Raw genomic sequence first — 13,135 nt, forward strand, 5'->3', positions numbered from 1 at the left:
TAGACAATGCATCACCTTCTCGGCAGGATGTCATCCTAGCCCTATCTTGCATTTAAAAGTCTGCATGGAGTATGAGAACCGCTAGACTTCTGTAATCTTGCAGTAAGACGCCAGACCTTTTCACGTCCTTTTCCCCATCGCAATTGATTATGAGCGTGTTTTTATATATAACAGCTCTCCACTGCAACTGCCAATCTCTAGGTTTCTATGGGAACTGAGCCCAAATACGTCCCTACGTGCTGAAACTGCGAGACGCGAGACAGAGTCTTGCAGTCCTGCGCGAGGTTGCAGAATGTCCACTGGTTTATTCAATTATCTCTTCTGTCTCATTTGAAATTGGGAATAGCATTCGATGTGCATCGCAGAGTATTGCTTGTGTGTAAGTAAAAAATGAAATGAAATGCATGTATATTGCTTAAAACATAGAATGGTGTTTAAATGTATTTGAACTTGTTTACAATAATTTGGTAGCTGCTATTCTCAAACTTGTGCAAAGTTTACGCCATTACATTAACTGATTGGGTGTACTTTTATTTTATCTGAAATGTTCAGATTATTATAGAAACATTCTGGTGCGACTTAATGAGGTGCTATTAAATCCTTAATACTACTGAACCGATGCAAATATTCCAATAAATACGCAGCAAGTAAGCTATCCTTTTAGAAATACCCTACGTTGAACGATCCTTTTGCAAAAATGATGTACAAGCAACGAATTAACAAGTATTAAATGCGAATATTTTGTATGAGCCCAATGCAAAATATCTACACATAAGATGATGCTTTGTGTTGACATAATCGGTTTCATACAATGTCTAGTGGGATGTTTGCATATTCCTGGTGCAGCCATTTGTAGTATTTGATCGCGCTTGAGATTATATTATTTTGTGGACCAGATAAATGACTAATGTGGTTTATGGTGGAAATGTTATGTTGGTATTTGTAGGTTTCACTTTGAATAAAAAAAGGTGTTGCATCTTGTTTCATGCCATGCGTAAAGGTTACTATAGTACGCTTCTGTAGCCTGTCGGGGCTAAATTAATACTCCTCAATAAGCAACAAAATATCGTAACATCAAAGAGTTCATTTATCTTAACAGAATATACAGCATTGTTGATTATCCACGGAAAACAATACAAATGTATTTAATCAGGCTACTCTTATATGAGTCATTGGGAATATAAATATACATTCTATGGGTCAAAATGTGTGACTGGCAATTGAGGAATTCTGACTCATTTGCGCACATGGTGGCAGCACTATCCGATTAATTGGGAATAATTGGGCATTGAGATACAAGACAGCAGACCGTGAAATTAAATAAAGTGATTTAGTATAAATTGCCTACTGCTTTTAAAATTTGCGAGCGGTATTAATTGTGATGAAACAAGCGCGTACAATAATCTAGTAATCCTCATTTTCTTTTTTGTTCCCTTTCAGGTTTTAGGTAATTCTTTTTAATATCAAAACAGAATCATTAATGAAAGCTGGTTTCACAAGATATTGGAGACAGTATTAATCTACTGGGCAATAGTATGTTGAATTGTAAAGCTTTTTGAAAAGTAAATACACATTTAATAAACATGGTGCTTAACTACAAACCACCCAGTTCGATCCAAGAGGTCTCAGTAGGAAATGGTGAGGGAAAAGCTGGACTTAAGAGAAAGTTGACTGGTCCCCCAAGACTCCTCTTGGGCAAGTCTAAGGCAAAGAGTGACCTTGAAACCAGGGAAGACACTCCCAGGATGGCCAATGAAGGCTCTGGGTACCACAGGGGCACCGTGCTGACCCAGCAGTCTACAATCCAAGAGGAGAGATCGCCAGGGTGTATTTCAGAAAATCAAGAGAAACCTGTTGAGTCAGGAGTGAAACAAACGACACCTGAAAATAAATTTGAAACTGAAGGATGGTGTACTGGAAATCAAAGTGAAGAAAAAGCGGAGCACTCAGATACCAAGAGTGACCCCAAAAAGCAGTCAATGAAGAGGGTTTGGAAGCGATTCTTCTCCTCTTCTCTTAATTGCATACGAAGAAGGAGGAAAAGGCTGAGCAAAATGTCAGCAATGGAAGACATCACTTTCCGTAATACACAGTCTGCAAAATTTGAGTGTGATACTGATTTAGCTATGAGCGATACATTACGCCCTGAACAAGAAGAAAATGCTCTGACCACCAACCACCAAGGATGCAGATCTGTGAAGAGAACAGCACCGTTCTCAGTTGGTATAAGAACAAACATTACAAAGCAGTTAAATGTACCCTGCCATCATAAAAAGACCAAAAGACTTTCAGAGCAAGAGATTCATTTTGGATACATGGACTCCCATCGACCAGACCTTTTCTTTCGCAAAAGAATTGGACGTTTCTTAAGGCACAGACCAAAGAAAACGTCTCCCCTTTTCCATGAGCAGCTTGAAATAAATCAGGGATACATTGATGAAGAAGCCATTGTGCTTTCTAACAGACATGCAGATGATGCTTGCCAGAAGACACCCCCTGATATGCAAGAGGGGAACCACTCAGATGGTGACCTAGAGGCGAGTGGATCACAGTCAGAGACCATGACCGTTAGTGTGGAGGTGAGTGTCATGGGAGAAGGGGACAGAGAAGATAGAGAAAATAACACAGACCTGGAGGCTTCTGCAAAATGTTTCATTGCAAGTGGCCTGAGAGAGAAAGAGGACCTGCCAGGGTTAGCAGAGGCATTTGACGGAAATGGGAGAATGGCAGACCCCACAGAGTCGAGCACACATCCTGAATTGGTAATGACAGATTTGTTGGTGGAAGAGGCACCCGGAGAGAATTTAGCTGTTCAGGGCACAGTAGGCTCTAGGCTATCTACAGTTGATACCAGGGAAGGCCAGGAGGATATTTTAGGACAGGACCTATGGTTTCTTGTGGATGATACACGCATAAGTTCATGTGGATTGTTGAAAGAAACTGTGGCACATGATGAGAAGGTGGTGGAAGAAACCATCCCACAGAGCAGAATTACAGATGAAGACCACATACAAGATAACCTAGCTTTGAGAAATGTCAGGTTTGACGGTTTGCTTTTGTGTTATGATGACACAAACAGAGTTGCAGAGAATGGGCCTGAGGTGTCGTCTGAAGAGAACCTCCATGCGAAAGACAATGGCTACAAGCACAGCCTTCACGTTGAGGTTTTAGGCTCACAGTGCGGTGATGTCTTGCTGGTGCAGACTGCTTGCCGTTTGGTACAGGTGGCCATGAAGGCTGCTCTGGACCAGCTCACAAAGGAGCTGAAGAACAAGTCAGCGGGGATTCACGCCGAATATCATGAATTCCAAGATGACACTTAACACTTAAGGACTGTGTCTGTGTCAGTGCCCCTTGAGATTCCTGTCCTGATTCAGCACTGCCCTACTGAAAACAAATTCATTATTCTTAGATTTCTTGGTTTCAGTGATTACTTTATTGCAATATTCCCACTATGATAGCGAGGAAATAGTGTTAATAGCTGAAAATACACAAATATATAGATAAGGCAAATAAGAGAAGCCATATTTGCAAAATAATGGATATCAATGACTATGTAGCCCAGTGCATTCAGGATAAGTAATCTTTGAATTAGAAAGCAGAATCAGTAAGCGCTCATGCACTTAGGCTATTTATAGAAGTTGGATGGGGTGATAATGAACACAGATAATAAGACCATTTATACTGTGTGATAATAGGTGAATCAGCTCGACAGTGACGCGAATGATTACGCCTGCAAATAGTAAACACTATTTTGCCAAATCAATTCATATCAGATATTTGTTTTCAGTGGATTTTTAGGATTACAGAAATGTAGTACAGTATAGTACAAATTATTTCCATAATCTTCTTTTTTCTATTGATGCATTGGCACTCAGAACAAATAAGTACTTTTTATAGCTAGGGGGAGATGCTATACAATGCAAGAATATGTTTGGAAATATATAGACAATTAATTCTAAAAATTGTCCGTGAAAATATGAAGAATTGAAGGATATTACAATCTATACTCTACAAGGCTTGACTGGTTTTAAAACTTACAAAATAAGAGGACGTACAGAGCACTTGCAAATCAGTCAAGCAAGGGCCCTTGACTCAATGCAAGCTTTGTATTTGTAACTTAATATTAACTTAATGTCCACTCCAAACACAATATTTTGCATAATTCATGTTAAATATTAAAGTGATATCTGAAATCAGTGCTGAAGAATTGATCTCCTTAGTTTTGACTACAGAAACCAAGGCAGCTCTGTGAGATTGAATTCACCGAACCTTTACCTGAATAGTTTTCATTTTGTGATCAGTATTTAATGTGTGCAAAAAGTTTCATTGTGCTTATGGCTCCTTGCTGCCTTTCTTTGTGACATATACATTGGCAATGCTCTCAATGACTTGTTTTCGATTACCAATTTTCCATACACATTATGCAGCAAACCAAAAGTTGCGTAACATTTGTGTAGATGTATAATATGGACTCCTTATACCAGTATACCTTATACTCAATATACCAGTTTATGTCAGTTATTTCAGTTGCCTTTTCAAATAAACATGAAATGTCTAGAAAATTACATCTTTCATGTTCCAAGTAGACACACATATTATAATAGTGACATTAATTTGTGAATGGTTTTCAGCGCAATTTTTCAGTGACATTTGAATCACAGGACGTATGGTGAGAAACAATGCCCTCTAGTGTGTCTAAAAATGTGTTGTAAATGACAAAAGATATCCAGCATTGCTTCTGTATGTACCTTCATTTTCTAATTATTCTTTAATGAGATGACTGTAGCATTGTGTATTTGACAGACTTTTCATGTTTCATGAATGAAACTGGTTTATCAATAAAAAATGTATTGTATTAAAATGATGCTGGTTAATAGTATGTCTGCAATGTAAAAATGTTTAAGGGCATAATTTTAAGGGTAAAGTGAAATGCCTCAGCTCTCCAAGTCCTAGTACATTTGCATTTAACTGTATATCCAGGAGCTTGTGTACTGTACTGTAGAGTTCTAAGAAATTTGTATGTGAATTTTAGTGTATTCTTTAATGTATTCCAGGTATCTCAATGTTAAAGGACTAGGTATTTCGACATCATATAATTTCTCTCATAATAAACAATGTGATAACACTGTTTACAATTTGTTGTGCTTTGCTGTTTTTATTAGGTCTGATAGAAATAAATTGTATTGAAAAGTTTAGTGTTTTTCATTGTGGTACAGCTGCTATATTCACATTTGGACTACTTCTGTTTCTCTAAGCAGAGACCAACCTGGCAGTGAGATTGTAAGTATCTGCAATCATGCTAACAGGACCCCCTTCATGCTAATCCCACAGCAGCAGTGTTGTGGAGGGCTTGATGTTTACATTTTAGGAGAAAGGCCCAAAAACACTCCAAGTAAGAGAGAGCGAGATAAGTTCTCAAATGGATACGTTGCCACAATGCTAAGAGGCAGTGCATCAAAAATGTAATAGTTATTTTCTGTGACCTCATGTTCTGAGGTTAACTTCCTGTTTACATGTGGTCAAAGTCACACTAATCTGAGGTGAGGACAGTTTTCTTTCATTTTTCACAAGATATGGCACCACATTTTTAGGTATGAATATTCATACCATAATTAATGGAGAGCATAAAGTGTCTGTTGATACTTTAGCTGCAGTCCTTTGTTAAGCTGACCTTGAGATATAGCTAACATTACACATCAATTTGGGGCAAGTTTTCATAAGTGACAACTTCGCCCCACTTTAAATGGACATATAGACTGCGTCATTTCTATGGCCACCTATTACTACTTACCTTTTCTGTAGGTACACAGACTCTATCTATTTCTGTGTCATGAACAACCCTCTAGTGGCAAGATATTGTCACTACAAATAAAGAGCTTGGCTGAAAAAGCTTATAGCTTACAACTTGTATACTCAATAGTAGGCAAGTAAGCTGTTTTGCAGCCTATGTTTCTGTCCTGAAACAGGATATGACCTCACTGAATCTTTCCTCTACACGTTTGCTTTGCAGTATACCAATACTTAGCCAATTTAACCTGATTGAGCCAATTTAGCCTGATTGACCAATACAGCAGCCTACTAACAACAATCCGAGAGTAGCCTAACGTTAGAACATCAGGGCACGATAACTGAGTCCCTAGCTCCCAGAAAAATAGAGTATGCATTAGATAGCTAGAGAGTAGAGAACAGCGTTGATGGCAAAATTACATGTGCTAGAAGGAAATTAAATGCATTCACATGTTTTCAATTACAATATTTGTTAACTCCCAAGTGCATCACAAGTACAGTACTGTGCAAAAGTCTTAGGCACATGTAAAAAGAAAATCTGGAAAGCAAAGATGTTTTCAAAAACGGAAGTTTCTAAATATTAAAAGATTTACTAGTGTGCCTTTAAAATGGCATCCATCCTTTTAGGTGCAGAGTCCTGCAGTTTTGTAAGAAATCAGCTTGTAGGTTGTTCCAAACAAATTGGAACTTGTCACATTTTTCTGCAGACTTTGGCTCTCTTGCTTGCTTCTGGCTATCCACATAAATGCCAGGAAATCCTCGATCAAGTTTCTTTCTGAAAAGTGATACATTACTTAATACATTATTTTATTTAACAAGAAAAAAAATCTATGTAATATTTCATTTTAGGGGAAATTAATGTTTGGAAATCGGAAATTTGCTCTTGTCCTACTGACACAGTAATGCAGAAAACAAAAAGACCAAATTTTTGCACAGTACTGCAGCTATACATCTACATTCAACAAGCAAATGTTAATGTTGTCCCCCACCCCCATGCACTGTCCTTTCATTTGCCACCAGAAGGATGACCATCTCAGCAGCACTCCATCAATCAGGCCTTTATGGTAGAATGGCTAGACAAAACCACTTGAGTAAAAGGCATATGACAGCCCGCTTAAAGTTTGCCAAACAGCCTTTAAAGGACTGACCCCACAATTAACAATTAACTTACTAACTGAAAGAAGGAAAGGTCATCAGACTCAGACTGATGACAAGGGATTTATGCGAATGTTACCACTCACTTACAATGGATATGATTCATAAACAATACCGTGAACATGGCAACTTTCTATATTTCAGTTGGGAAAGCATTTTCATTGCGTCATACTGTATGTAAAACCAGATTTTGCATTTATCATGCAAATGTGTACAACTGTGCGTTGCTGCAATTCACATAAACAATTTCTAAAACATAAATTGATGAAATTGGGTTTCTAATAACCATTGAGAAACCATTAGATAAAACTAATCAAGGGTCATGCTCACATTAACATGGTTAAAAATAAAACCAATACAAGAAAAGGTATAGAAAAAAGGTATAGATAATAAAAACTAATGTGACTTTTACACATCTTTGTTGTTTTAGCTCTGAAGTCCAGCACATTGAAAATTTGAAATGAAACCATGAATACAAGGTTAAAGGGCGGGTATTTCCATCCATATCGGGTGATCCGTGAAGCAATTACAGCCCTTATCATACACAGTTCTCCATCTGAGAGGACCAAAAATAGTTGGCTGATTAGCTGTTTCTTGGCCACCTGTTTATTGCTGCATTAGTTCATGGACAAGGTGGCTAACAAACGGTCTAGAGTTGATTCTCAGTGTGGCCTATGCATCTGGAGTCTGAATTAGCTGTTGGCTCTCAACATGAGGACCAAAGAAGTGTCTATGCCAGTAAAGCAGACTATTGTTTAAAACTTGAAATCAATCAGGGACATAGCCAAAACAATGTTAGAAAGCAAGTATGCACTGGTGAGCTCAGCAATAGCAAACATCCTAGTAGACCACAGAAGCTCACCGCAGTGGATGACAGAAGATGCTTTAATTTATGAAGAAAACACCCTTTCAACTGTTGAACAGATCAAGAACACTCTCCAGACTATAGGCATAACTGTGTCAAAGCCTACCATAAAGAGAAGACTACACCAGCACAACATCAGAGGGTTCACTGCAAGATGCAAACCATGGGTATGCCTCAAGAACAGAATGGCCGGAGTTAAAAATGAACAGCTAAAAGGTACAAGTTTTGGAACAACGTCATATGGACAGATAAAACCAGTATTAACTTGTACCAAAGAGACAGAAAGAGGAAAGTATGGGGAAGGAAAGGAACAGCTCATGATTACAGGACAGTACCACCGCATCTGTAAAAGATAGTGGAGGTAGTATTAGGGCTTGGGAATGTATGGCTGCCACTGTAACTGGCTCACTTCTCTTTATTTATGATGTGACTGCTCGCAGCACCAGCAAGATTAATTCTGAAGTGTACATACACGTCTTATCTCCTAAGATCCAACCAAATGGCAAGCAAGATAATCACCCAAAACATACAAGCAACCAATAGGTTTTTCTGGGCAAAAAGTGGAATGTTCTTGATTGGCCAAGTCATTCACTTGAATCCAACCGATCGTGCATCTCACTTGCTGAAGACAAGAGACAAAATTGAAGCAAAAATCCCCCGAAACAAGCAGGAACTGAAGATGGCTGCCTGGCAGAGCATGACCAGGGAAAATACCCAGTGTCTGGTGATGTTCATGGGTCACTGACTTCAGGCAATTTGCAACAAAGTACAAATCACCCAATATGAATACCCTCAAAATTACATAACATTACAGGCATTTAGCAGACACTCTTATCCAGAGTGACGTACAATGAAGTGCAAATCGAACATAGGGAACATGAGGACCCTAGAGAAAAGGGTAAAACTGAATAAAACTGACCACATGTCAAATTTTTTTTTTCAAATCCAATGTGCTGGAGTACTGAGCCAAAACAGTAAAAAAAAATGTCTCACTACCCAAATACTTATAGACTGAACTGCACAATCAACTTCATCATCCATGGGGAAAATGATCGCAGTGAAAAGCACATATTTAATAGAACTTAAACAGGTTTCACTCCTGGGTCCACTGTCTTGTTTTTTTGTTTTTTTTGTACAGTAGCTTGTCGTTATAAAACTAAGATACAAAGATGTTCGAAACAGGATCCTTTTGAGGGAAACAGCTCCCCAGAGTTCAATTTTCAAAGGGGTCTAAAGGTTTCACTGCTGCATCTCTCTTTAAAAGAACCAAAATAAACTGCTGAACTACCACAGAACAACTTGAAATCCCTGAACAGGAAAGAAACATGGGAAAACTCACCAATTAAACAATCATTTCACAATGATGTCACATTCTCATTTTTCAAAACTGTATAATTTATAATGTATTTTTGGTTATTTCTCAAATAATATGGACCATGTGTCAATTATCTATCAGTACATTAATTAAAATAATTCTCAAAGTCTGGATAATGAGCATGTTAATATAATTAACTCATCTAATTTCAGGAAGACTGTTTACTTTTTCATGCATCAATAAGCAATATATTTTGACCCCAAAACACAAACTAGCTGCTGGAATGAGAAATTTAATAGCTTTGACTGTTGGAAAAAAAACATACTCACTGAAACCTACAACATCTTCAAGGAACACACACACAGAAATAGAGAGACAAAACAGGACATTGGTCGTGTCACAAGATTGGAAGATATGTTTACAGGAAATAAAGTCTTAACGGTAACTAAAATGATGTGTCATAAGTAGATATCTAGAAATTGCCCCAGAATACAATACTGGCAAGCGGATTTGGTTTGGCTTCACTCTACGACAACGGTATCGATGCTTTCTTGGGAGATCTCAGAGTCTAGTGAGTAGCAGGAGCTGACATTGTCCTGAGTGTCCCTTCCGGTATCTTCCGCCGTGAACTCGGGCTGACTCTCGCAGAAGTGCTGGGAGGCCTGTATCAGCTGGCTGCAGAAGCGGTTGTAGCGGTGGTAGCGGCTGTGCTTCCCGGTGTGGGTGTACATGTGTTCCTGCAGCTGGCTCTTCTGGGCGAACTTGAGGCTGCAGATGGCACAAGCGATCTTCCTCCTGCGGGCCCCGGGGCTGACCCGGCCCTTCAGTTCCTCCGCCAGCTCCTCGGACAGGACCCGGCTCTGCCTCAGCGCCTCCTCCAGTTGCTCCGGCCGGCCGGGGCTCTTCTCCGCCCCGCAGCTCTGGAGAGGTTGCCCCTGCCCCAGGCCCTCCAGCTCCTCCCGGACCTTGGCCGCCTCCTCCGGGTCGCCACTCCCTAAGATGGCGGCGGGCACGGCGAAGGGCAGGGAGCTGGTGGCGTGGGCGAACAGGTGCTCCCGCAGGCCCTGGCGTGAGCCGCAGCGCTCCCCGCAGTACTGGCAGTAGAGCGCCTGGGGGCCGTCCTTCACGAGACCCGGGCTGCGGCTCTCCGTGACGGGGGAGGTGGTTCGGGGCTTCCCCGACACCTCCATCTCCACCCTCTCCTTCTTGACCTTCAGTGACAGGTCGGAGGCCTCCGTGTCGTCGTGCGGGTTTGGGGGCCGCCGTCTGTCCGACGACGTCCCCTCTGACCCCACGGCCAGGGAGCGCTGGACCTGACACCGCTCGGCCCGCCCGCTGGCGGGATCCCCCTCCACGCCCTGCGACCGGGCCTCCTTCAGACCCAGGCCATCTTTGGCCGCCGACTGGGAGATCTGGATGCCGTAGAGGTTGGACATCTTGGCGGCGTGGGCCTCCTGTCCGTTCTCCGCCCCACTGCGGTACAGCCGATAGGCGTGCAGGAACTTGATGCCCTCCTGAAGCCGGCTCTGGTCCACCTGCTGCTTGGGGCCCATGCCCGTGTACATGATGTGCAGCAGGTAGCTGAAGATGTCCGGCTGAATGTCCGTGGGTTGGATCTTGATGCACTCGCTGCCGTCAAAGGAAAAGACATTGTAAGGACAGACATTGTAGGATGCGCACTTGATTTCTCTTGCATTAGATGTGTGCCAGCTCTAACCAAGGATTAGTGAGAAACTTTAACAGAAACTATTAGCACTCCATTCCAGGCCCGATAACAATACCAGATGTACTTCCCTGATTACTATTACTATTAAACAACACTCGTGATCAGCAGGAACTCTTAGTGAAAGACAGAGCCTTCTCTATCTCTTTGTTCATTACAACGTGGTACAACTATTGGGTAATTTGGGTAATTATAATCTCTATTATGTGTGGTTCAGATGCATCAATCCTTTTTTGGTTCATTTTGATGAATTTTATTGGATTAATAAGCATCCTCATGTTCATCATTTTTTTTTTTTGTTGCCTTTCATTTTTTATCAAATCAATTAGATTTTGCCTCAATTGACAAGTGTCTCAACTGGTGCAGCTTTACCTTGGCTTGTTTTTTGCACTGGAATTACAGTTTCCATGGTTGTCGCAACTTTTACACCAACACACCTTTTCCTCTTTGACACCAACAGTAATTGACCACTTTATGCTGCTGCTTTGTTATTGTGAATGCTATTTGCTTTGCCTCCAAAGAGATTTGTGTTGGACAAGATCTGCTGCAAGTCTGAAAATAGCCTTTTTAAAATATGTTTTAGACATAATATCTGATAGGGAAGTTGAGTTGAAGTGAAAAAGCAGTCAAAACAGGATTACTAGCATGAACACTATCCTTCTGCATTCTGTGTGATACTCCCATAATAATATTCAAGAAATAACTTTGAACATATTCATATAAAATTGATTTTCGGGGGAATGAGAAGTTGTCCAAGGCAACAAAAGAGACAGGTGTTTATATCTATTATAGAACAGCATGCGTTTTTACTCAGTGCCTTTAAACTTCCCAAGCAGATTCTTTATTTTAAGACACAATAGTGCACACAATCAGTGTATGCAATCATTTGTTCATGTTTATTGATTTTTTATCAGTCTTATCTACTTGCATACATACATCCACACAACTTTTGTCACACACATTTGGCACAGCCGCGATGCTGATTACCACAGTTCATAAAGACTACTTCCACTATTTCCAAATGCTGCCACACCTCACCTCGACTGATGGATGAAGATCATCTTGAAATAGTTTGAAAAGGCAGCCAGGACAGCACGGTGAGCCTTGAAGTAGACATTGCCAATTGCAACGGTGCAATCACATAGGAAGCCAAACTCCCGCTGGATGTTCAGCTGCTGCAAGAGGAATAGGCTATGGCTGGAAACTTCCATGACGCCCTTTGACCTGTTACACAGAGGACATTGTGTTACTGAGTAAGCAATCAACATGGTGACCCCTGTGGATCAGGGAAGTTCTTGATCGCTATTTACCATTTCTATTTATAGGCAGGTGATTGCTAAAGTCCAGAAAATAAACTTGATTTAATGTCACACATATTTTAATAATACATTGTAATTAAATACTCTTTATGTTAACCCCATTCGACTAGACTAAATAAGTAACAGCAATAAATGTCAGTTATCAAGTGCATGTTATAAATGTCAAGTGCAGCCTCCATCTTTGACATTTGAGATTCCTTATGTAATCAATCATGTTTGTTTTGTTGCTGATATAACTACAGCTATTTTGATTCACACAAAAAATAAATGGCAGGTTTTGCACGGATTAAGCCTAGTCCAAGACTAAATTCTATTTTGAATAGAGACTCTCCATACAAAACTCAATTTAGTACAGGACTAAACTTAATAAGTCTGTGAAACCGGCAAAAATGTTTCCAAGTTAAAATATGAAAGACAATTATCAATTTTATTCCCCTTTCATTCAACACATCAACGAATCATGACAGGTCACAACAATAACCTGTCCGCTGCAGCATGCATAACAATTTATTTTTGTGATTCCCTGCTTCAAGATGATACGCATAACTGCATTTGCCCATGCAAAAAGACTGGTACATTAACCATCCTTCTTACAAACCCTAACAGTGATTCCTTCACGCACTGTAACAAGCTACATAGCACGATACCCTAACTAATTTCAAGGCAGCACATCCATTTTCATACGTCTGCATTCAATCGAGTGTTCATGCTGACATTATAGACCGTGGCGGAATGTGTCATGCATTCTGAGAACATGCATGTAAATTGCACACGTTATTGCAATACATTCTAATTAATATCTATGAGTGAAAACTATTTCTTACCGCCTAAGTGCGAGATGGGTTTTGATTTTTGTATTTGTTGCTGTCGGGGAGTTCCCGTGCGCTCTCGCGCTTCTTCTCGTGTGAGCTCAGCTTGTAAGCTATCACGTGATAATACTGTACATAGCATTAGCTAGTTCTGTTCTC

At 40.3% G+C, this 13,135-nt stretch overlaps 1 protein-coding gene across 1 annotated transcript; it reads right to left on the reverse strand.

The window, feature by feature from the left end:
- Positions 1 to 9,420: 9,420 nt before the first annotated feature.
- Positions 9,421 to 13,064, reverse strand: LOC133108569 (zinc finger and BTB domain-containing protein 25-like). The gene is made up of 3 exons (XM_061218155.1): positions 12,992 to 13,064; positions 11,887 to 12,072; positions 9,421 to 10,754 (listed from the first exon to the last, which is right to left on the reverse strand). The coding sequence occupies exons 2-3, from the start codon at positions 12,057 to 12,059 to the stop codon at positions 9,647 to 9,649; spliced, it is 1,281 nt and encodes a 426-aa protein (XP_061074139.1). The 5' UTR covers positions 12,060 to 12,072; positions 12,992 to 13,064; the 3' UTR covers positions 9,421 to 9,646.
- Between the last annotated feature and the right edge of the window lie 71 nt (positions 13,065 to 13,135).

This window comes from Conger conger, chromosome 1 (assembly GCF_963514075.1).
Source record: "Conger conger chromosome 1, fConCon1.1, whole genome shotgun sequence".
NCBI lineage: Eukaryota > Metazoa > Chordata > Actinopteri > Anguilliformes > Congridae > Conger > Conger conger.

What these genes read in the sequence shown, in the direction of transcription:
- LOC133108569 (XM_061218155.1), bottom strand. Translation starts at nt 12,059, where the DNA reads ATGGAAGTTTCCAGCCATAGCCTATTCCTCTTGCAGCAGCTGAACATC. An exon ending in ATCTTCATCCATCAGTCGAG is followed by an intron (nt 10,755 to 11,886) that starts GTGAGGTGTGGC and finishes CTTTGACGGCAG; the next exon opens with CGAGTGCATCAAGATCCAAC.